Raw genomic sequence first — 26228 nt, forward strand, 5'->3', positions numbered from 1 at the left:
TCATGGGAAAATCAAAAGAAATCAGCCAAGACCTCAGAAACAAAATTGTAGAACTCCACAAGTCTGGTTCATCCTTGGGAGCAATTTCCAAACGCCTGAAGGTACCACGTTCATCTGTACAAACAATAGTACGCAAGTATAAACACCATGGGACCATGCAGCCGTCATATCGCTCAGGAAGGAGACGCGTTCTGTCTCCTAGAGATGAAAGTACTTTTGTGCGAAAAGTGCAAATCAATCCCAGAACAACAGCAAAGGACCTGAAGATGCTGGAGGAAACAGGTACAAAAGTATCTATATCCACAGTAAAAAGAGTCCTATATCGACATAACCTGCAGTCTTGCAAGCCGAAGAACACCATCCCAACCGTGAGATACGGTGGTGGAAGCATCATGTTGTGGGGGTGCTTTGCTGCACTGGTGCACTTCACAAAATAGATGGCAACACGAGGAAGGAAAATTATGTGGATATATTGAAGCAACATCTCAAGACATCAGTCAGGAAGTTAAAGCTTGGTCGCAAATGGGTCTTCCAAATGGACAATGACCCCAAGCATACTTCCAAAGTTGTGGCAAAATGGCTTAAGGACAACAAAGTCAAGGTATTGGAGTGGCCATCACAAAGCCCTGACCTCAATCCTATAGAAAGTTTGTAGGTAGAACTGAAAAAGTGTGTGCAAGCAAGGAGGCCTACAAACCTGACTCAGTTACACCAGCTCTGTCAGGAGGAATGGGCCAAAATTCACCCAACTTATTGTGGGAAGATTGTGGAAGGCTACCTGAAACATTTGACCCAAGTTAAACAATTTAAAGGTAATGCTAACAAATACTAATTGAGTGTATGTAAACTTCTGACTCACTGGGAAAGTGATGAAGGAAATAAAAGCTGAAATAGATCATTCTCTCTACTATTATTCTAACATTTCACATTCTTAAAATAGTGGTGATCCTAACTGACCTAAGACAGGGAATCTTTACTAGGATTAAATGTGAAAAATTGTGAATGGAGATGGAAATGGAGTTTAAATGTATTTGGCTAAGGTGTATGCAAACTGCGACTTCAACTGTATCTCCCTTTTCCTACCTGATTTATTTCCTATGTCTGATTACATGTCTGATTACGACGATGATGATCCATAACACCAAGATAAAAACATTGAGTTAATGGTGCAGCATGACCATAGGCCATGCTCACGGTGGGGGTTATGTGAATAATGCTCCCAAGGTAGAGTTAAGGGCCTACCGTCATGGTGACCCTGTCAACGAAGTGATTTCCTTATGTGTGGTGATAAAGTATGCACTGATGTTTAAATTCATATGTTCCTTTCCCCCTTCTGAGAATGAATTGCACTATGTGAAGCGTTGAAACTCAATGACAATGTAGGTAATTTACAATTGTAATGTACTAAGTGTAAGAACATCTTTCCTGGAGGGATGGAGTGCTGCATCAGAAGACCTGGCCTCCACATTCACCTGACCTCAACCCAATTGAGATGGTTTGGGATCAGTTGGAACGCAGAGTGAAGGACAAGCAGCCAACAAGTGCTCAGCATATGTGGGAACTCCTTCAAGACAATTGGAAAAGCATTCCAGGTGAAACTGGAATGCTGAGAGAATGCCAAAAGTGTGCAAAGCTGTCATGGCAAAGGGTGGCTACTATGAAGAATCTCAAATATAAAATATATTTAGATTTGTTTAACACTTTTTTGCTTACTACATGATTCCATATGTTATTTCATAGTGTTGATATCTTCACTATTATTCTACAATGTAGAAAATAGTAAAACATATTTATTTGGGACACCAGTGCACCTAGAAAAAAAAACCACACAGATAATAATTGTTGTAATGATTAGGCTTTGCTGTATCTCAGCCTCTGAGTAGTATAGAGAATAAACATGACAGTGGTGGTTGCACAATTACTACAGAGAAAATGGCTTGTTTCTAGCTCAAACCGTTCCAAAGTTATGAGGCAAAATGTTTGTTTTTTCTGTTGGCGGGCTGCATTTTACATTCATAAACCATGTCATGGGCAGTTCTAAAACTACTCGCTTCATCAGGACATTTGCTTCAAAAGTAGCTAGGATTCATATAGGCCTAATGTAGGCTATATTCTCAATCTTAAACATATTTATTTCTGGTGCTCCTTAACCCTGTATTTTGTCATTGATGACAATTCTTATCATTAAAACACTACCTCGAATACTTTTCATTGTGCTCCTAAATGTCTGTGTGCTGTTAATTTTTAAAAACTTAATAGCACATGTACTCCTTGTAAAAAATGTCAGTGTAGAGCAGGGGACACTATGACTTGCTCTCTGTGTCCTTAATCACGTCATGCTTATGAATTTGGAATTGCCATCAGCTGACATGAGTTGAGTTCTCTATGACCTTCCAGTCAGAACAGGTGCATGGATAATCTAATGTTAGTACAGTCTTTAAATCACATAGGAGGGTCAGGTTACACGTTTCAACAGCAGATCAGTGGAAAGGTGCCCAGCCATTCCTTCAGTCTGACAGACAGTGCTCATAACAGAAGCAGACTGAGGACGTATAAACAAAGGTTAAGCCTAAATAGAATGTTGTAGAAGTGAATAGAAGTAGTCATATGTTTAGATGTAGAATAACATCAGCTAACTAGCTACAGATATCGGCGCGGTGTGTTATAGGGACCACCCACCTGCCGATGGGAGACTGACGGACATCATTTTCACCCGTTTCTATAAGTAGAGTCGGTTTCCAAATTACAGCCGTCACTCTGTGAAGAGGTGCAAAATACTCTCAAACAATAGGAGACGCTAGAAAATCGTACTGGTCAGTCCGTGCCTAACGACTGAGTGGAAAGCAACATATTTTAGCTAGCTAACGGTAGCTTTGCTAGGTATTTATGACGATATCTGCTAACTAATTGTACCATTACCATCTGCCTAAAGTAAACCTGTTGACACCATAATGATGACAAAGTGGTTTCCTACTACTTCTTTGCCTACTTTAGCAATGCCATCATATTTCCAAGGCACTATAGTGTAATTTAGATTAAATCAGCCTTAGACTCATTTAGAACGAATTGACAAACTTGAAAAGTTAAGTTGGTCCTCAGTCCTCAAGATAACCTTCATAACAATGCTGTGAAATGTATTATGCTGGTAATTAGGATTCAATCAATATCATCTTGGTTGTTGCTTCTTTTGAAATTCATCTTTAAGAGAGACAATATTTTAACCATGTACTGATATTTCTTCAGGGTAATGATTACACAAATTTTTTTACACTATCAGTAGTAGTTTTAAGTTAGTAAATTTAAGCATTGATTCTTGTCAACAGAAGGGACATTCATTACCACATACTCAACATTAAATGCTGGCTAACTGTTATTATAAACTGGGTGGCTCGAACCCTGAATGCTGATTGGCTGACCGGCGTGGTAAATTAGACTGTATACCACGGGTATGACAAACCATTTATTTTTACTACTCTAATTACGTTGATAACGAGTTTATAATAGCAATAAGGCACTTCTGGGGTTTGTGGTATACAGTATGGCCAAATATACCAAGGCTACGGTCTGTGTCCAGGCAATTCGCGTTGTGTCGTGCGTAAAAACAGCCCTTAGCCATGGTATATTGGCCATATACCACACCCCCTCTGGCCTTATTGCTTAATTGGGACACTAGACAGGATCAAGGGAAAGATGAACGTAGCAAAGTAGAGAGAGGACCTCAGACAGGGGTGAAGGTTCACCTTCCAACGGAACAACGATCCTAAGCACACAGCCAAGACAACACAGGAGTGGTTTCAGGACAAGTCTCTGAATGTCCTTGAGAGGCCCAGCCAGAGCCCGGACTTTAACCCGATCGGACATCTCTGGTGAGACCTGTGCAGCAACGCTCCCCATCCAACCTGACAGAGCTTGAGAGGATCTGCAGAGAAGAATGGGAGAAATGGGAGGTGTGCCAAGCTTGTAGAGTCATACCCAAGAAGACTCGAGGCTATAATCGCTGCCAAAGGTGCTTCAACAAAGTACTGAGTAAAGGCTCTTAATACTTTTATTTAAAAAAAACAGTTTTTGTTTTGTCATTATGGGTTATTGTGTGCATTTCAGAATATGGCTGTAACGTACCAAAATGTAGAAAAGTTCAAGGGGTCTGAATACTTTCCGAATGCACTGCAATCTGAAACGCAACCAAAACAAACAGAAAATGCATCCAAAAAGTTTGTAGTCACAAGCTTGATGTAGTCATTGCGTGCTAGGAATATGGGAACAAATATGGGACCAAATATTAAACTTTAACTAATTTAATAAACATATAAGTGAATTTGTCCAAAAACTTTTGACAAATGCTGGGACCAGATACATACAATGATTTCATTTCTAAACGGTAAAAGAGATATGTATGAAAATACCCTTAAATAAAAGGTGACATTCTGTACTGTCGCCTCATATGAAACATTTTATCTCAAATCCAAAAATGAAACTTTTTGCTTTACTGTCCAAATAAATACATAGGGGAGTGGAGGTTCACGCAGGTGTTGTTAAAAATTGAAATCTACAAATGTTTCCCCTCCAATCACATATTAACACACACCCACAACACACACGACAGCTGGGAATTCGACCCTTAACAGTGTCATTGAGTAACGTGATATTTTCAGCTCTGGAAGCTAATTAGGTAACATCACTGCTGAAAGGAGACCCAAGGTGTTAAGTTGTAAGGCACCTCTATGCCCCCTGCACATGTCTTTAAGGAGGGGAACTCTCTCTGGCGATGACAACTACTTATTATCACCTTGTTGATGGCTTGTAGACAGCTTTACACTATGCATTGACAGCTATCTCGACCTTTAAGAGAGTGTTACTACAAATCAAAGCCTTTATGCCCCTTGGCTCAACTCCTTATTAAGTATTCTACACAGGTTACTCTTAACCCATTAGCCATCACATTACACAGGTTATTATAACTTTTTCAAGAGGAAAGTGCTCAGGAAATGTAATCACATGTCTCTATTACTGTGCGAATGTTCTTGAGATTCTCTATGCTCACCTTCAGTGAACATTAGAGGAGTCAAACTTATTCCAAACATCTCTGATGAATAAATAATATGTGATTAAGTAGGTCAATGAACATCTAACTGCATTATGCTGTACATCCAATTACACACCATTAAAATCCCTAAAAATATAAATGACCAGTTGAATACAGGTTATGAAATGAAATGAGGATGTTTTAACTTATTTTTCCTCATTTTGGGACTAATGGTACTGTAAAGACCTGCTGCTTGCTATTGTCAATCCAAACTACCTCACAATAACAAATTCAGACGTAAAACAACATGGGTAATGCTTTCAATGCATCCTCTGTCCACCCTGGAATAGCCTACAACGAGCCTGATAGGTCAAAGAGGTATACACCTCTAGCCCCAAATACAGATCTTTTGAAATAAGCAGTCTAATTTATGTCATGACATAGCCCATCTCCATATATGGCTGAGTAACACTCTTTATAAAGAGTGATGGAGACCAGGGGAGACAGACCAGGGGGAGACACAAGACATCGGACATCCTGAAGGTAGGCATATAGAGGCAGTCTGCTGAGGAGGGCAAAGATAATCATTATACGACCTAACAATGGTCATAACCACACATAGCTGGTCAGTTGACTGATATTTGTACTTGTATGTCTATTTCCTTTTCAGTAGAAATTATTTCCACCAAAACGTATCCAAGGTGTAATCAACAACTGGTAAGAATCATAATCTTTAAAAAAAAAAAATTGGTTCTACAAGATGCCTCCTAATGGTTTGAGTGAAGTCTTCAAATGTGTTTCATGAAAAGTAGAACAGCTTGCCAAATTTGTAATGCAAACATTTCTGTGTTTGTACACATTAATCTAGTCAACTTTCACAGATGTACAGACTTTTGTTGAGGACTTTTCCTGCAACGCACGAAATGCAGATGAGCTTCGTGATTTACATAATTTCACTGAAAACCCACACTAACAGACGGTTATATAAACAGTATTGAACTTTTCATGTAGCCTACTTTTGGCCAGCTAATAATTAAAATCATGTTGCTACAGGAATATTTTGCTGTGACAATATAGGTCAAATTAAGATGCTACATCTGTATATATTGTATAACATATCTCTCCTGTAAAGTAATTAATTACAATAGTCAGTATCATCACTAACACAAGCGGTAAATATCAGCTACAGTGGACGTAGCTACTTTTGGCCTGCTGTGAAAGTCACATGATTTTGTTTATTTACAATGTGCTATTGGTTGGCTGACCTTCACATTGTTCAGATAAACTCTTATTAATCTATGACTCTAAATCTGGTAGCCTACTGCTGTTCTGCCTTGACCCTTGTGTCTATTTTAGGCTTATATTTTAAAGTTCTATTGTTCCGCCATGACCATTATGCTATGAAACAATATACTACTCATATACAATACACATGTATACATACAGTAGTAATACCAGTATACCATTTTCCAATTAACTTAGGTCTTTGGTGGAAAATGTTTGGGATCAAATGTTTTATTTACATTATGCATTCCAAAAATGGTACCAGAGAGAAGTGAAGTACAGCCCTGGAGCCCTAAAGTTGTTGATGTATTTAATATTATTTAATATTAGTGCTTTACACTGATATTAGGTTATTACCACAATATGCACGGTTCCCTTTGTCATTAACAGAATAAAATGTAAAACTATCAAAATGTGGTTCATATTGTAAAAAATACTGTAAAGTATGAAGATCGAAATGGTTGTTCTTTCTTAAGTTTGAGAAATGTTTGTCATGAGAATCCTAGCATACAACAAACCATTGCAACAGTGAGAGGACAGCCACATGTAAATCGGGAAGTTATGTTACATCTGCTTCTACATATGCATTGCTTGCTGTTTGGGGTTTTCGGCTGGGTTTCTGTATAGCACTTTGTGACATCGGCTCATGTAAAAAGGGCTTTAAAAATACATTTGATTGAAATAAATGTAATTGATAATTGAACCTAATAATAATAGATACACAAATACCTGCATCGATTTAAGAATGGGGGCCGCATTGATGGCAGTGTTTGGGTCTGCACCTTGTACTGTACGTAATATGTACATACTCATTCAATGCTCTGTTCCTGCCTTTACAGAATTAAAAATGGGGGACAGTTTGATGGCAGAGTTTGGCGCCGCAGCGTCCTATCTGCGTAAGTCAGACAAGGAGCGTATGGAATGCCAGACTAGACCCTTTGACATAAAGAGAGAGTGCTATGTGCCTGACCCTGAGGTTGAGTACGTCAAGGCCACAATCACCAGCAGAGATGGGGCTAAAGTCACCGCTGATACGGAGTTTGGAAAGGTAAATAGTTTGGTGAAAAACATTTCTGGAAAATCATAAGATAATACATTTTTCTACTACGGTAACTCTATGATTGATGAACTATTATTTATAAACTGAATTGAGTTATGTGTTTTTAATGTTTACTATTAAAATTATTCTCACAAGAGAAAATAAAAAAAAGCAGAATCCTAACATGACATATAACTTTCAAGTAAATCAGGCATTACATGTAAATGTATAATTTGCGAAAATTCAACACTGTGTGTAATCAATGTCAAGTTAGGATTTGTCTCTACACCTTAAAAATTGAACAAAACAATTGAATATGCTCTTCTTTCAGACTGTTACTGTGAAGGAGGACGACGTCCACCCCCAGAACCCGCCAAAGTTTGATAAAATTGAGGACATGGCGATGTTCACCTTCTTGCACGAGCCCGCTGTGCTGTTTAACCTCAAAGAGCGTTACGCAGCCTGGATGATCTATGTAAGTAATGACATGTCTGCTAATATCTCCAATAAATCAAGTATTAATTCAAATGAATGAAACTAAATCTGCGGTATCCCCCTTGTCTTCCACAGACCTACTCAGGGCTGTTCTGTGTCACTGTCAACCCATACAAGTGGCTGCCAGTGTACGATCAGTCTGTTGTCAATGCATACAGAGGCAAGAAGAGGACAGAAGCTCCTCCTCACATCTTCTCCATCTCTGACAATGCTTACCAGTACATGTTGTCAGGTAAAATATAACTTTCATTTACATTGACATGAAAAATTACATTTGGAAAATGACAAATTTACTGTCTGTTTTCTTTCAACAGACAGGGAAAATCAGTCTGTCCTTATCACGTAAGTACATCAACCAAAGGTTATATCCATTTGAGACTATTTGAAATTAAGAGAAATTCTGATAGGTCAACATTTGTATTTTTAAATCCCAGTGGAGAATCCGGTGCTGGAAAGACTGTGAACACCAAGAGAGTCATCCAGTATTTCGCCAGCATTGCTGCTGTTAGCGGAAAGAAAAGTGCATCTGATGAAAAAAAGGTCAAATAGAATGCAAAACATTTATATACTTTTTAATATTAATAATACTTTTTGGAAAAAAATGTGGGGATGGTAAAAACGATTTCAGTGTAAACTTAAATGACTAAAACCAGATAAGTATATAGAAAAGATAATGGATCAAAATATTTTAAATAAGATCATCTTTGAGAACTAACAATCACTCAATTAAAAATTAAATAGTCAGGGAGAATTTAAAATTCCCAAAATGTTATAATGTTTGAGTCACTCAGATTGCATAAGAACAAGGTATAAGCCATGTCATAATGTGTAGAATTATTGAAGGAAATTAACTTTAAAAATGAAAAATAATATTCTCAGCCGCATGGCAAAATGTACAGAATTGCAGAATATTTGCTTTGAAACTCTAAAATTTGCCACGCCCCCAACATTTTTCATGGTTGAATGTGTTAACAAAATATTTCATACAGATCTTTATTGCATCATTTTAACACTGTGTGGTTGTTGGGTTGTAGGGGACCCTGGAGGATCAAATCATCCAGGCCAATCCTGCCCTGGAGGCTTTTGGTAATGCCAAGACCATCAGGAATGACAACTCCTCCCGATTTGTAAGTTTGGTCTTTGTTTGTTTGTCAAATATCATTCAAATCTTATCATACATGTTAATCTTTTCTGTTATCTTCTGTGTTTGAATTTTAGTAGGATCTGGATTTTATCAGGATATAATTAGTTGATGTCATGACGTCAGCCAATCTTTCTCAGGTCATCAGCTAATCTTCCCTTTTGGGACTGTAGATCATATCAAATATGTATGTGTGCAACAAAGCTGGGTTTAATTGAGTGTTTGATTGAGCTTGCCTAGAGAACCCGATAGGTGGAATTTAAACTTGTAGGACTATTCCATCAGTTCCATTACACCATGCAAGCTCAATCATGCGCACCTACTAAGCTATTCAAAAAGAAAACAAATACTACTTGAACCCAGATGTAATGTGCTTATTAATTTCTGCTTTGACAATAACTTACAGGGTAAATTCATCCGAATTCATTTTGGAGTCACTGGGAAGCTTTCATCTGCTGACATTGAGACTTGTGAGTACAATACTAAATTTGCCCAGGCTTGAACAGATCTCTTTGACAGGAAACACATTAATACCAAAAGCACTTTTCCATACTGATCAGATCTTCTGGAGAAGTCACGGGTCACTTTCCAGCTCAAGGCTGAGAGAGACTATCACATCTTCTACCAGATCCTGTCACAACAAAAACCAGAACTTCTGGGTGAGTATTAAGTCATCAAACTGAGGTCGATTCTGGATTAAACTGAACCTTTCTGATGAAATCCAATTAAATTCTTATGGTGCAGCACAGCCAGCCCAGGCAGTGTGCTAACGTAAACTCACCCCATTCCGTACAAATGTGCGCAACCGCAACATTCAAACGAGTCTACAAAGAAAACGAATGGGATTGTAGCGACTGTGTTGACTTCAAAATTGGGGGTGTGAACTAGGTTTCTATTCAAGCGTTGATCGACATGGTAATGGCTCTATAGTATTGGAGGAAAGTTGAAAAAACGGACCCTCCGTTACATTGTGACGTGTCATGTCGTAACGTACAGCACGTATAAAGCAACTATTTCTGTCTTACAATCTCTCTCCACCAGGTGTAGCACTTCTCTCATCGTTTAAAAACAAGAAATGGACAGTGACAGGGGTAAGGGGGGGATACCTAGTAATTTTTTTGCGTCATCATTGCATGCGATCATCATTCTCAAAGCCGCTGTTTACTTCTAAGATCACTTTAGCACCACCCTAAAAACCCGATTCGAATTCGACACAAACCTTCAAATAGGTATGTAATGACACATTATATAAACTCTTTATAGTGTTTAATTTACATTTTAGAGGCGATAAGGTGATAAGTTGGACAGATCGAGTGAAAAAAAGCAATTTTCCCACACAACATCTCTCCTTCTCACTATCACGCATTAGTTTCGCTTCCCCACCCGCCATTAAAAAAAAGACCCGACGGGGCTCATTGCCTGCTTGAATTATGCAGAAACGGGCAGCGTTTAGGTCATATAATTGATTCTGTTGGAAAGGGGAGAAATTGTGTTTTACAATGGTATTGACATTACAGTTGATCTGGAAGTATTACGTTTTTGGGGCGCTAAAATAAGAGCAATTGTACGGACCAAGGCGATGTACGAGTTTACGTTACCCCCATCCCCCCACTGTAAACCTCACAAAACAATATAGTGTGATTTTTAACATTTTCTTTGTCCACGAGAAAGGTGCAATTATTTAAAAAAAAAATTAAGCACACAACACTAATACTCAATACACACAAAACAATCTCCAGCTGCAGTTTTTGAAACTTGATTAGGGCTAATTTGTTGACCTGTCTATTTATAAAATGACTTGTTTTAAAAACAATGCCAATTTTCTAATTGACCCCAATCCACATACTGATTATATTATGTTATGACCTATACCACAGCATCAACAGAAATTATACTGTGCTGTTCAATTCTTTTCAGAGATGCTACTCATCACCAGCAATCCCTATGACTATGCCTTCATCTCCCAAGGAGAGATTGCTGTAACTTCCATTAATGATTCAGATGAGCTAATGGCTACTGATGTGAGTAATATATCTATATACTGTATATGATATAATAGTCCCATCCCTTCTCCAGTGCAAAACAATTACCTTTAATTTGGGACTAGGATGCCTTTGATGTGCTGGGCTTCTCCCAAGAGGAGAAGAATGGCATTTATAAGCTGACTGGTGCCATCATGCACTACGGCAACATGAAGTTCAAGAATAAGCAGCGGGAGGAGCAAGCAGAAGCAGATGGCACTGAGGGTGAGTGCTGAGGATTTAAAACCTCTCACTTCATTATGAAGTAGTATCTGAAAAATCTGAACATCAAAAAGCAGTTAGTGTGCCTCTTCCAATCATACTACTTTGCCTTTCTAGATCTTGACAAAGCTGCATATCTGATGTGCCTCAACTCTGCTGACATGGTCAAGGGCTTGTGTAACCCAAGGGTCAAGGTTGGAAATGAGTGGGTCACCAAAGGTCAGAATGTCAACCAGGTGAGTCTCCCAAATAAATTCATAATATTGAGCATGAAACTTGTCTATAAAGTTGCTAAGATGTTCATACCTGTAATTCCCGATTGAACATGCTTTTTTGGTCCAGGACTAGGCCGATCGGTGTCTTGGAAACTGTCCTTTGTGTTTATGTTGAGGTATTTTCTTCTCTCAATATTTTGTAGGTCTACTACGCTGTTGGTGCACTGGCAAAGAAAATTTACGAGAACATGTTCCTCTGGATGGTGATAAGAATAAACCTTACTCTGGACACTAAGAATGCTCGCCAGCACTACATTGGTGTGCTAGACATTGCTGGCTTTGAGATCTTTGAGGTGAGTGTTTGATGTAAATTTGATAAAAAGGACACATCATAAAACGATTCATCTACAAAATTACAGCTGACAAGATAAAGTAACTGTGAACTTCTATTTCAGTTCAACACATTTGAGCAGCTGTGCATCAACTTCACTAATGAGAAGCTGCAGCAGTTCTTCAACCACCACATGTTTGTGCTGGAGCAGGAAGAGTATAAGAAAGAGGGCATCGTCTGGGAGTTCATTGACTTTGGCATGGACTTGGCTGCCTGCATTGACCTCATTGAAAGGGTTGGTATCTTCAGTTGTGCAGTAGTTTATATGATGTATCCTAAGTAATCTTTGCGATTTCAAATATTACAAGGACAGTCTTCATAAATGTGCTTCCATGACAAATTATTCTGATATTTATTCACTATGCTTTTCCCTTAACATTAATTTATTTTCATTCATTCCTTCCACTAGCCCATGGGTATCATGTCCATCCTTGAAGAGGAGTGCATGTTCCCTAAGGCCAGTGATAATACATTCAAAGCTAAGCTGTATGATACGCATCTTGGCAAAAATGCATGCTTCCAGAAGCCTAGGATTGTTAAGGGTAAACCAGAGGCCCATTTCTCCATGGTTCACTATGCTGGCATTGTTGACTACAACATTGGTAACTGGCTGGTGAAGAACAAGGACCCGCTGAATGAGACTGTGGTCGGACTGTTCCAGAAGTCAAGTCTTAAGTTCCTGGCAAACCTGTTTGCAAACTATGCTGGTGCAGAAGGTGGTACTATGTGTTTATATCTGCAAAGACTACAACACATTCAAATAAATAACAATCCACAGTATATCACAGTAGTAAAAATAGTATATTTGAATAGTTATTTCATTATCATACAGCACCTGAAGAAAAAGCGGCTGGAGGAAAAAAGAAGAAAGGCTCTTCCTTCCAGACTGTGTCTGCATTGCACAGGGTAAATCTGAGCTTAAATCAACATATGTATAATTAACAAATGTATTATATTTGCACTAAATTTGAGGAGACTCATTCACCTATGGAAAATTCTACATTTGTCATACTCACAGGAGAACTTGGGTAAACTCATGACCAACTTGAGGTCTACTCACCCCCACTTTGTGCGTTGCATCATCCCCAACGAGACCAAGACTCCTGGGGCCATGGAGAATCCTCTGGTCATGCACCAGCTGCGCTGTAACGGTGTGCTGGAAGGCATCAGGATCTGCAGAAAGGGCTTCCCCAACAGAATCCTGTATGCTGACTTCAAACAAAGGTAAAATAATGATTAATTTCCTTATCAAAATAAATTCAACTGTTTACCTATTCTGGTGTTCCATTTTTGAAGATAATTGTTTTCTAATTTAAATTCAGATACCGCATCCTCAACCCAAAAGCTGTCCCTGAGGGTCAGTTCATGGACAACATGAAGGCATCAGAAAAACTGCTGGGCTCTTTGGATATTGACCACACCCAGTACAGATTAGGACACACTAAGGTAAATTCTCTAATTGTGCGTTCGTAATCAAGTGGGAAGTGGGAATTTACCACATTCGACTCAGAAATATCCACTTGAATGCCCATCCAAATGATAATTCTGGTGTGAAAATCGTCAATTATCCTGAGCTCCCTCCTCTCTCACAAGCTGAACTCTTGCCGTCACCTACTAAGGAAAGGACCTCAAACAGCATTTTCAGACAAAACTTTATTTATAAAAATAAATCTATTAATATGGTTGTTGAAAACTATAATTTTTTTAACAAGCATGACAGCTTTACTTTTAGTTTATGGATTATGCAGCTTGTTGGCCATTAACCACTCTTGAAATAACTGCTAATATACAACTGATAATGCTTATCTCATGTCATGTCTCTTGGGCAAATGGGTCAAGTCAAGAAATACACATTTATACTTGGTATAGCGCCACAATGTAGTAGATCCAGATCTACAGTAAGCAATTAAAAGCATAATGGCCAAACCGTTAGAGATGGACTTTCTATTTTTAAAGACCTTGCCAAATTTAGTAACTCTTGGTCAACATGCTGGGTCTGAAGTTATAAAATCAATTGCTCATTACAGAAGCAGGAAATCAGCAATCTAAACATGACTGCCACGTTCTGTAAATCTGGGGGGTACCACAATCAAATTATTTATAGTCAACTGTCAGAAAAATACAATCCCACCAAATACAAGATGATCCAAGCACCACATTATGACCTTTGTGTATCTTCAGGTGTTCTTCAAGGCTGGTCTCCTGGGTCTACTTGAGGAGATGAGAGACGATCGTCTCGCTCTTATCATCACTGGCTTCCAGGCCCGATCACGTGGTCTACTTGCTAGAATTGAGTTCCAGAAAATGGTTGACCGCAGGTATAAATTAGATTATCTTAAAATTTTGCAGAGGATATGTTAGGGGTGAGGAACGATTGTATTAACCATATTTTATAAAAATGTTGCAGGGATGCCTTGCTTGTGATCCAATGGAACATTCGTGCCTTCATGGGTGTCAAGAATTGGCCCTGGATGAAGATGTTCTTCAAGATCAAACCTCTGCTGAAGTCAGCAGAGACTGAGAAGGAGATGGCCAACATGAAGGAAGAATTCCTGAAGCTTAAAGAGGCTTATGCTAAATCTGAAGCCCGTAGAAAGGAGCTGGAAGAGAAGATGGTCTCCCTTCTCCAAGAGAAGAATGACCTGCAGCTCGCTGTCCAAACTGTGAGTAACTTTAACTGCACTACAGTTACTTTCTGCAGTCACATCTTTGGTCAAAATGGCCTTACTAGTTAGCTTTTAGCTAAGAGCTAACAAGAGAAATAGAAAAACAGAGAGAAAAGAGACGTGATTCTCTAAATAGATACGTACAATCAGTGGAGCATTTGTCAATCATTTGTACTGTCCAAATATTTTGCCTCCAAACAAACTTCTGAGCATTGGAGAATATGACATACTTACAATATATTGACACATTGACAGCAAGAAGACACTATTGTTGATGCTGAAGAGAGATGTGAAGGTCTGATCAAAAGCAAAATCCAGCTTGAGGCCAAAGCAAAAGAGCTGACAGAAAGACTGGAGGATGAGGAGGAGATGAATTCAGAGCTAACTGCTAAGAAGAGGAAGCTGGAGGATGAGTGCTCAGAACTCAAGAAGGACATTGATGATCTGGAGCTCACTCTGGCTAAAGTGGAGAAGGAAAAGCATGCCACAGAGAACAAGGTAATAGTTTATCTTTATTCTTGTGATGTTAAAATTCCAATTAAATATTTTGGATAAAAGTGTAATGACAATGTTCTGTTTCCTTAGGTTAAAAACCTGACTGAGGAGATGGCAGCTCTGGATGAAATTATTGCCAAGCTGACCAAGGAGAAGAAGGCTCTGCAAGAGGCTCATCAACAAACGCTGGATGATCTGCAGAGTGAGGAGGACAAGGTCAACACGCTGACCAAGGCCAAAGCCAAACTGGAACAGCAAGTTGATGATGTGAGTATCAAATAGGAATTCATAAAAATGACAGCAAAATAAGTTATATCAAACACATTGGCTACAGTAAAATGGTTACTCTGACAATTGTTTAATATATGTTTTATCAGCTTGAAGGGTCTCTGGAGCAAGAGAAGAAGGTGAGAATGGACCTTGAGAGAGCCAAGAGAAAGCTGGAGGGAGACTTGAAGTTGACCCAGGAGAGCCTAATGGACCTGGAGAATGACAAGCAGCAGATGGAGGAGAGAATGAAGAAGTAGGATCACAGGTCAAAAAGTGCTTTCAAAGTATTATTCAATAGCAAACACAAAATCATATTCTTCTCAACAGGAAGGACTTTGAGATGAGCCAACTGAACAGCAAGATTGAGGATGAGCAAGCCTTGGGTGTCCAGTTCCAGAAGAAACTGAAGGAGCTGCAGGTAATTTGAGAAAATTGTTGAAATGCTTTACTTGTTAAAGTAAAATTTTTACTAGATAAATTGAATTCCTACCATTTCAGGCCCGCATTGAAGAATTAGAGGAAGAGCTAGAGGCTGAAAGAGCTGCCCGTGCCAAGGTGGAGAAACAGAGGGCAGACTTGGCCAGAGAGCTAGAAGAGATCAGTGAGAGGCTGGAGGAGGCTGGTGGAGCCACTGCTGCCCAGATTGAGATGAACAAGAAGAGGGAGGCTGAGTTCCAGAAGGTGCGCAGAGACCTTGAAGAGGCTACCCTGCAGCATGAGGCTACAGCTGCCACTCTGAGGAAGAAAAATGCTGACAGTGTGGCTGACCTGGGAGAACAGATTGACAACCTTCAGAGAGTGAAGCAGAAGCTGGAGAAAGAGAAGAGTGAGCTCAGGTTGGAGCTGGACGATGTGGTCTCCAACATGGAGCAGATTGTCAAGTCCAAAGTATGTGGTATCATTGAGCAATCTATAAAATGTATGCTTTTTCTTGACATGCTTTTTAAGAATCAATCTAGTGATGCTGTTCTGTCATTAAAAAAATCTGTTTTAAGACAAACTTGGAGAAAATGTGCCGCACTCTAGAGGACCAGATGAGTGAATACAGGACGAAAGCTGAGGAAGGACAGCGATCCATCAATGATTTCACCATGCAGAAAGCAAAGCTTCAAACTGAGAATGGTATATTAACAAAAAACCTGGACATCCACATGAACACCCACAAAAAATAACCAGATCAAGTAATATAATTTAAAATAATTTGAATTGCATGAAAACAGGTGAATTTGCCAGACAGTTGGAGGAGAAGGACTCTCTGGTCTCTCAACTGACTAGAGGTAAGCAGTCCAACGTTCAGCAGATTGAAGACCTCAAGAGACAACTGGAGGAGGAAGTCAAGGTATTTATACAAAGAATGCAGTGGCACTTATCTAACTACATTCATCATCAAGCATAATTACAGATCCTTTTTTAAATTTCCTTACCAGGCAAAGAACGCGCTTGCCCATGCAGTGCAGTCTGCTCGCCATGATTCAGATCTGTTGAGGGAGCAGTATGAGGAGGAGCAGGAGGCCAAGTCTGAGCTGCAGCGTGGCATGTCCAAGGCTAATGCTGAGGTGGCTCAGTGGAGAACCAAGTATGAAACTGATGCCATCCAGAAGACTGAGGAGCTTGAGGACGCAAAGTAAGGATGTTTTATTACTTCCTCTTACTTTTCAGGCTATTGAACCTTGGCTGAATGAGCGATAAACAAATGTACATGATGAATAATACATTGATTACCTGTTATACAACCGTTATATATTAAACAACTGTTTTGAAATGTGTTTCTCATCTACTGTATGTCAATCTAGGAAGAAGCTGGCTCAGCGTCTGCAGGATGCAGAGGAAGCTGTGGAAGCTGTAAATGCTAAATGTTCATCCCTGGAGAAGACTAAACACAGACTCCAGAATGAGATTGAAGATCTCATGGTGGATGTGGAGAGATCCAATGCAGCTGCTGCCTCTCTGGACAAGAAGCAAAGGAACTTTGATAAGGTAAAAAAAAAACATATGGAATACACAAGTCCTATTAGCCGTCATTATAGTACATGAGGGGCAGCAGGTAGCCTAGTGCAGTGGTTTTCGACTGGTAAGTTTTTGGAACACTCACTTATAAACGTGTCCTTTGGAAAACTTGGGAGTACAGTGCTTCCAGAAAGTATTCATACCCCTTGACTTATTCCACATTTAGTTGTGTTACAGCCTGAATTCAAAATGGATGAATTTGATTTTTTTTCTCACCCATGTACACACAATACCCCATAATAACAAAGTGAAAACTTTAAATCAAATTTCATTGGTCACATACACATATTTAGCAGATGTTATTGCGGGTGTAGCGAAATGCTAATGTTGCTAGCTCCAACAGTAAAATCTGACAATTCACAACAATACGCACACATCTAAAAGTAAAATAATGGAATTAAGAAATATATAAATATTAGGATGAACAATGTCGGCGTGGCATTGACTCAAATACAGTAGAATAGAATACAGTATATACTGTACATATGAAATGAGTAAAGCAGTATGTAAACATTATTAAAGTGACTAGTGTTCCATTATTAAAGTGACCAGTGATTCCATGTCTATGTATATAGGCCAGTAGCCTCTGAGGTGCAGGGTTGAGTAATCGGGTGGTAGCCGGCTAGTGATGGCTAATTAACAGTCTGATGGCCTTGAGATAGAAGCTGTTTTTCAGTCTCTCGGCCCCAGCTTTGATGCACCTGTACTGACCTTGCTTTCTGGATGATAGCAGGGGGAACAGGCCGTGGCTCGGGTGGTTGACGTCCTTGATGATATTTTTGGCCTTCCTGTGACATCGGGTGCTATAGGTGTCCTGGAGGGCAGGTGGTGTGCCCCCGATGATGCGTTGGGCAGACCACCTTCTGGAGAGCCCTGCGGTTGTGGGTGGTGTAGTTGCCGTACCAGGCAGTGATACAGTCCGACAGGATGCTCTCAATTGTGCATCTAAAAAAGTTTGTGATGGTCTTAGGGGCCAGACCAAATTTCATGGTTGAAGAGGCGATGTTGCGCCTTCTTCAACACACTGTCTGTCTAATAACAAAGTGAAAACTTGATTTTAGAAATGTTAGCAAATATATTGAAAATGAAATACAGAAATATCTCCTTCAAATAAGTATTCAGACCCCTGAGTCAATACTTTGTAGAAGCGCCTTTGGCAGGGATTACAGCTGTGAATCTTTCTGGGTAAGTCTAAGAGCTTTCCACACCTGGAATGTGCAACATTTGCCCATTACTGTTTTCAAAATTCTTCAAGCACTGTCAATTCGTTGTTGATCATTGTGAGACAACCATTTTCAGGTCTTGCTATAGATTTTCCAAGTAGATTTAAGTCAAAACTGTAACTTGGCCACTCTGGAACATTCAATATCTTGTAGATTTGGCTTTGTGTTTTATTTTCCTGCTGAAAGGTGAATTCATCTTCCTCTAGGATATTGCCTGTGCTTAGTTCCAATCCGTTTCATTTTTATCCACCAAAAACTCCCCAGTCCTTAATGATTATAAGCATATCCATAACATGATGCAGCCACCACTATGCTTGAAATATGGAGAGTGGTACTGTGTTCTATTGGATTTGCCCCAAACATAACACTTTGTATTCAGGACAATTACTTTGCCACATTTTTGGCAGTATTACTTTAGTACCTTGTTTCAAACAGCATGCATGTTTTGGAGTGTTTTATTCTGTACAGGCGTCCTTCTTTTCACTCTGCCAATTAGGTTAGTATTGTGGAGTAACTAAAATGTTGTTGATCCATTGTCAGTTTTCTCCTATTACAGCCATTAAACTCTATGACTGTTTTAAAGTCACCATTGGCCTCATGGTAAAATCCCTTAGTGGTTTCCTTCCTCTCAGGCAACTGAGTAAGGAAGGATGTCTGTATCTTTGTAGTGACTGGGTGTATTGATACACAATCCAAAGTCAATCACCACCTTCCGGAGACACCTGAAACCCCACCTCTTTAAGGAATACCTAGGATAGGATAAAGTAATCCTTCTCACTCCCCCCCCCCCTTAAAAGATTTAGATGCACTATTGTAAAGTGGCCGTTCCACTGGATGTCATAAGGTGAATGCACCAATTTGTAAGTCGCTCTGGATAAGAGCGTCTGCTAAATGACTTAAATGTAAATGTAAATGTAATTAATAACTTCACCATGCTCAAAGAGATATTCTGTCTACTTTTTTTTAACCATCTACCAATAGGTGCACTTCTTTGCGAGGCATTGGAAAACCTCCCTGGTCTTTGTGGTTGAATCTATGTTTGAAATTGACTGAGAGACCTTACAGATAATTGTATGTGTGGGGTACAGAGATGAGGTAGTCATAACAAAATCCTGTTAAACACTATTATTGCACACAGAGTGATTCCATGCAACTGATTACGTGACTTGTTATAAACATTTTTACTCCTGAACTTATTTGGCTTGCCATAACAACGTGTTGAATACTTATTGACCCAAGACATTTCAACTTTTCATTTTTAATTAATTTGTATTGTAAAGATTTTGACCAACCTAATAACACTTTGACAGTACGGGGTATTGTGTTTAGGCCAATTACAAAAATAATCTCAATTGAATCCATTTACAAAGTCATTTGTATCATTTTACTTCGCCTTGTGAGAAACCATTAGCAAAGGCAAGTCTGATAATGCTTAGCTCTGTATCATAGCCTCTGCCATAGAAACAGGCAGAGCATAGTTTTGTGTCCGTGGTTGCACCTTTACAATGCAGAAAAACCGGTCTTCTCTCACCCAAACCTATTTTAATCTAAAGACCTAATGTACAGAGGATTTTTTTTATTTTTATGTATACCATGGATTCGCGGGAAGCTCTTAAAGGGGTACTTGCAAATTAATCATAATGAGTAAGGGACTATGAAAATAGATAAAATAAACACAATTTCATCTATAAAAACCATTGTCAGGCCTCCTGGGTGGCGCAGTGGTCTAGAGCATTGCATCGCAGCGCTAGCTGTGCCACCAGAGTCTCTGGGTTCGTGCCCAGGCTCTGTCGCAGCCGGCCGCGACCGGGAGGTCCGTGGGGCGACGCACAATTGGCCTAGCGTCGTCCGGGTTAGGGAGGGTTTGGCCGGTAGGGATATCCTTGTCTCATCGAGCTCCAGCGACTCCTGTGGCGGGCCGGGCGCAGTGCGCGCTAACCAAGGGGGCCAGGTGCACGGTGTTTCCTCCGAGACATTGGTGCGGCTGGCTTCCTGGTTGGAGGCGCGCTGTGTTAAGAAGCAGTGCGGCTTGGTTGGGTTGTGCTTAGGAGGACGCATGGCTTTTGACCTTCGTTTTTGACCTTTTGACCTTCGCAATATGGATCAGATGAGTTGGAGGTCATTACCACTAAATAAATGAATTGGACAATTTTTGTTCTGCTGCAGATTTTATATACAGTATACATATATTTTTACCCCCTTTTTCTCCCCAATTTCATGATATCCAATTGCGATCTTGTCTCATCGCTGCAACTCCCCAACGGGCTCGGGAGAGACGGCGGTTGAGTTATGTGTCCTCCGAAACATGATCCGCAAACAACGCTCCTTAACACCCGCTCGCTTAACCCGGAAGCCTGCAGCAGCAATGTGTCGGAGGAAACACCGTTCAACTGACGACTGAAGTCAGCCTGCAGGCGCTCAGCCCGCCACAAGGAGTCGCTAGATAGGGATGAGCCCAGTAAATGAGCCCCCCCGGTCAAACCCTCCCCTGATGCTGGTTCAATTATGTGCCGCCTTATGGGACTCCCAGTCACTACAGCCTTGGGATCGAACCCCAGGCTGTAGTGATGCCGTATAACACTGCGATGCAGTGCCTTAGACCGCTGCGCCACTTGGGAGGCTGCAGAATGTTTTATCCCATCAAAGTGTGACATGGTTCAAAAAAGGTTGGGAACCACTGGTCTAGTGTTTATAAAATCTAGCTAGCAACCTCAGACCAGAAAACCTGGTGCGGAGTGAGCTGGAAACCATAGAATTCCTGGCATCATCCTACATCCTACCATCACCTGCCGTCGTGGCCTTGAGAAAGGCACTTAACCCCCTGACCCATTGCTTCCAGACACTGTGTGTCTCAAGGAGTTGGCTTGTTAGCATAAAGACACATTTTCGTTCTCTGTAAGTTATTGGACAATAAAGTACATCTCATCTTAATCATACACTGCATTCAAAATACCTAAAATACCTGTATGATTTTCAGGTCCTGGCTGACTGGAAGCAGAAGTTTGAGGAGTCTCAGAGTGAGCTGGAGAGCTCCCAGAAAGAGGCCAGATCTCTCAGCACTGAGCTCTTCAAACTCAAGAACTCTTATGAGGAGTCTCTGGATCATCTGGAGACCATGAAGAGGGAGAACAAGAACCTCCAAGGTCAGAGCATAATAACTAACGGCCTATATAAAACTTAGTAAATAAAATATTCATATGTTATAGAGATCAGTTATCCCAAAAATATTCTGATGTACAACTACATTTTTCCACAGAGGAAATTTCTGACCTTACTGAGCAGCTTGGTGAGGGAGGAAAGAGCATCCATGAGCTGGAAAAGATCCGTAAACAGCTGGAGCAGGAGAAGGCTGAGATACAGTCTGCTCTAGAGGAAGCTGAGGTGAGAACAGAAAACATTTACAGATAGTGAAAGTACCACCATTTAATTTTACGATTTTACAAACTATTGGTGGCTGTGTTCTCATAGGCCTCCCTAGAGCATGAGGAGGGCAAGATCCTGAGAGCTCAGCTGGAGTTCAATCAGGTGAAAGCTGACATTGAACGGAAGCTGGTAGAGAAAGATGAGGAAATGGAGATGAATAAGAGGAACCAGCAGAGAGTTGTGGATACCCTGCAAAGCTCCCTGGAGTCAGAGACTCGCAGCAGGAATGAAGCTCTCAGGCTGAAGAAGAAGATGGAGGGAGATCTCAATGAGATGGAGATCCAGCTCAGCCAGGCCAACAGGCAGGCATCCGAGGCCCAGAAGCAACTTAAAGGTCTCCATTCCCATCTGAAGGTATTATTTCCACACCATTGAATTAAAAACATTGCTTGTGCCTTCAGATAAAGCAAAACCACACTGTGAAACAATACGATATAGTAAAATCAGTAATTCTCTCTACAGGATTCTCAACTGCAGCTGGATGATGCTCTTCGTAGCAATGATGACCTGAAGGAGAACATTGCCATTGTGGAGAGACGCAACAACCTGATGCAGGCTGAACTGGATGAGCTGAGAGCCCTGGTGGAGCAGACTGAGAGAGGCCGCAAACTGGCTGAGCAGGAACTGCTGGATGTTAGTGAGAGAGTTCAGCTGCTGCACTCACAGGTAAGTCGGTAATACATAACAATTTGTGTTCTCCTTACAGCTGAAATAATTAATGGTGAAACTGACACGTCTGTTTGCGATATTACAACAACAAAGAAGTTACTGCAAATGAAAAACACATTTTTTTCCCTTTGGACATCATTGCAAGCACGATAAAACAGCAGAAAATGTACTGTACCATGTTGTGTGACACTCCTCACCTCTGCTTTGTCAACAAAACAAAAACAATAAGAATGGCGGTTGGACAGACAGTGCTGCCGATTCCCCTACTATGGATTCCATCTTTAAATGTCTGCTACTTGAGGTACGCAGAGGTAATATAAAAGTAATTTGTCTTATATATGTGTAGAACACCAGCCTACTGAGCCAGAAGAAGAAGCTAGAGGGCGACACATCCCAGCTTCAGAATGAAGTGGAGGAGGCTGTGCAGGAGTGTAGAAATGCTGAGGAAAAGGCCAAGAAGGCCATTACTGATGCTGCCATGATGGCAGAGGAGCTGAAGAAGGAGCAGGACACCAGTGCTCACCTGGAGCGCATGAAAAAGAACATGGAGCAGACCATCAAGGACCTGCAGCACCGCCTGGATGAAGCTGAACAAATTGCCATGAAGGGTGGCAAGAAGCAGATCCAGAAGCTGGAGGCCAGAGTAAGTGTCTAAGCTACATTCTTGTCTATTAATTCAATGTCACATGTCATATTTCTAGTCATATTTCTAGCTGCAATATTAAAGTAGTGGTAACTAACAAAATAATTGGAAATGGTATGTTAACATTGATCATGTCTTTCTAGGTGAGAGAGCTAGAGACTGAAGTGGAACTGGAGCAAAGGAGGAGCAGTGATTCTGTGAAAGGAGTCCGTAAATATGAGAGACGCGTCAAAGAGCTCACATACCAGGTACATTGTTTTAACTTGACAATGCACAATTACATTAACATGCTCAGAATGAAATGTAAGATACATCTCCAGTATGACTCTGTTTTGTCCCTTCTTTTATGGGTGCAGACTGAAGAAGACCGTAAGAATTTGAGCCGCCTGCAGGACCTGGTGGACAAACTGCAGCTGAAGGTCAAATCCTACAAGAGAACTTCAGAGGAGGCTGTAAGTAACCTTCTATCATCCAACTGATATATCTGTAATTTTCTAATTGTTTTGTTTGCTATAAACTTAAATCATATTTAAAAATGTTCACAGGAGGAACAAACCAATTCCAATTTGGGCAAGTTCCGTAAGATTCAGCATGAACTGGATGAGGCAGAAGAGAGGGCTGATATTGCTGAGTCTCAGGTCAACAAGATGAGAGCCAAGAGTCGTGATGCCGGCTCCAAGGTCAGTAAAGTTACTTTTTAAGAATCCTAAAGGATAATTTGCAGACTTTCCTTATACTGCAGTGTCCCAATGTACAGTGCCATACCCCTTGGATTTCTTCACATTTTGTTGTATTACCAAGTGCATTTAAAATAGATTTAACTGCATTTTTTGTCAACAATCTGCACAAAATACACATACAATCTACACATACTCTGTAATGTCAAAGATTAATAGAAATTGAAGAGTTCATCTCCCAAAGTCAATAAATCTTTGGCAGCGATTACAGCTGTCAGTCTTCTTGGGTAAGTCTTTAAGAGCTTTACACACCCGGATTGTGTCATATTAGCCCATTATTCTGTTCCTTATTATTCAAGTTCTGTCAAGATGTTGGGGATCATGGTTAGGCAGCAATTTTAGGCCAAGTTAAGCCAGAAAGTATATTCATTTGCTGTGTTTTGTTTTGTAGTGTTAATTATATTCTGTATATTCTTTTAAGTCATTATTGTGGAGTCACTACAATGTTGTTGATCCATCGTCAGTTTTTTCCCATCACAGCCATTGAACACTAACTTAAAAAAAAACACCAATGGCCAAATGGTGACACCACTGAGCTGTTTCATTCCTGTCCTGCAGCTCAGTTCAGAAGGACGACTGCATGCTTAAGGTTAAAGAGATATTCAATGTCTGATTTGTTATTCTTACCCATTTACCAATCACTGCCCTTCTTTATGAGGCTTTCTAAAAGCTCCCTGGTCTTTGTAGTTAAATCTGTGCTTGAAATGTAATACTTGACTGAGGGACCTTACAGAGGTATGTATGGGGGATAGAGGAAGGGTTAGTCATAAATAACATAATTTCAATCCTTTTTCACACAAAGTGAGTCCATGTGATTTGTTAAGACACATTTTACTCCTGAATTTATTTAGGCTAGCCTAAACAAAGGGGCGGGATATTTATGCAACGACTATATTTTAGTTATCCAATTTGTATTAACAATTATTATTTTTAATTTTTTTAATCTTCCACTGACATCACTGAGTGTTTTGAGTAGATTGTTGACAATTTAAAAACAATTCAATCCAATTGAATCCCACTTTGTAACACAATAAAACATGAAGAAATCCAAGGGGTATGAATACTTTCGCAAGGCACTGTAGATGAAAAAAGCCTCCAATTTGAAAAGCTTTAAGGCATATTCATTAAATGTGCTATTCATAATATCATTATATATATATTGTTATTCATAATTGATAACAATGTATGTTTATTCATTTGCTGCCATCTATTGTGTTCTAAAACTATACAGGACAAGATCAAGGGACATTTTGATTGAATGCCAATAGTCAGAATGACGTCATGGATTTATTTTTCAATACCTCAGGCTAGGACCAACATAGCTGATAATGATTTTTGAGAGGAGTTCCCTTTTAATTTTGGCTAAATCTAGAATTGTTTTAGATTACTCCTTGAATCTGTGCAGCAAACAGCTTTAACAGTTGTAACTCATTTCTGTAATACTGTAGTTGAAGAGAAAAATATATGAGTGTTTATTGAATTCTTTAATTGGACATTATTGCTCCAATAAACATTTTGTAAAAGCTTAGTGTTGGCTATTACACAGTAAAGAGAATCAGATACGTGTTTACTATCTGTATGGGACAGCATGATGTTCATACACATACTGTTTAAGTTTCCAATCATATATTTTAAGAACACAGTCAATGGCAGTATAAAATGTTTTCCTTTACACAGTAGTATTAAAATGTCCTCATAATCCATCCATCTTCTCTGTCACAGAAAGGAAAGGATGAGGAGTGAGGCCAAGAGTTGTGATGCTGGCTCCCAGGTCAGTTCTTTTAATGAAAATAATTATGTTGGTTATAATTTGTAAATTCCCACATGTATTACAACAGCCTCTACCTCAATAGCTCTGTAAGTATTTGATATCCAACAGCCATACTATTATTCATTACAACTTTTTTTCTATATTGTATAGGACAGGATCAAATATGAATTGGATTACAAACATTATTTCAAAAGCATATCTTGGTTTCAGTGGTCACTTTGTGCTATGGCAAGCAAAAATGTTTTAATAAATGATTTATTGGAACAGTTGATGGAAATATTTATAAATATTTATTTAACAGTATTTGATAAGACATTTTTCAGAAAATACAGAAGTACATTTTCTCAACCTTTATTTATCTTCTTTGTCACAGAAAGGACATGATGAAGAGTGAAGCTCTCGGATGGACCTTTCTGAAAATCTATTGATTGTAGTGCTTTAGTCTTTCTTTATTCTCCATGCAACATAAGAATAAAGTCAATTTAAATTGCCA

General features: G+C 39.7%; 1 protein-coding gene across 1 annotated transcript; it reads left to right on the forward strand.

Moving 5' to 3' along the window:
- The first annotated feature begins 5528 nt into the window (after nt 1–5528).
- On the forward strand, nt 5529–26228 carry LOC139531807 (myosin-7-like). The gene is made up of 40 exons (XM_071328663.1): nt 5529–5566; nt 5694–5740; nt 7147–7355; nt 7678–7821; nt 7917–8073; nt 8156–8183; nt 8276–8381; nt 8876–8968; nt 9389–9452; nt 9543–9641; nt 10900–11003; nt 11090–11228; nt 11343–11461; nt 11644–11793; nt 11896–12066; nt 12241–12547; nt 12664–12737; nt 12850–13055; nt 13154–13277; nt 14013–14149; nt 14239–14494; nt 14753–14995; nt 15083–15259; nt 15370–15515; nt 15590–15680; nt 15761–16150; nt 16258–16384; nt 16483–16601; nt 16690–16886; nt 17056–17239; nt 21470–21635; nt 21749–21873; nt 21961–22269; nt 22378–22581; nt 22931–23227; nt 23371–23475; nt 23584–23679; nt 23773–23907; nt 25687–25735; nt 26109–26228. The coding sequence occupies exons 3-39, from the start codon at nt 7155–7157 to the stop codon at nt 25705–25707; spliced, it is 5811 nt and encodes a 1936-aa protein (XP_071184764.1). The 5' UTR covers nt 5529–5566; nt 5694–5740; nt 7147–7154; the 3' UTR covers nt 25708–25735; nt 26109–26228.

This window comes from Salvelinus alpinus, chromosome 10 (assembly GCF_045679555.1).
Source record: "Salvelinus alpinus chromosome 10, SLU_Salpinus.1, whole genome shotgun sequence".
NCBI lineage: Eukaryota > Metazoa > Chordata > Actinopteri > Salmoniformes > Salmonidae > Salvelinus > Salvelinus alpinus.

Excerpts from the sequence above, each read along its gene's own strand:
- LOC139531807 (XM_071328663.1), top strand. The coding sequence starts at position 7,155 with ATGGGGGACAGTTTGATGGCAGAGTTTGGCGCCGCAGCGTCCTATCTG. Across the intron at positions 15,260-15,369 it reads TGGAACAGCAAGTTGATGAT|CTTGAAGGGTCTCTGGAGCA; the intron begins GTGAGTATCAAA and ends ATGTTTTATCAG. Across the intron at positions 16,385-16,482 it reads AAAGCTTCAAACTGAGAATG|GTGAATTTGCCAGACAGTTG; the intron begins GTATATTAACAA and ends GCATGAAAACAG.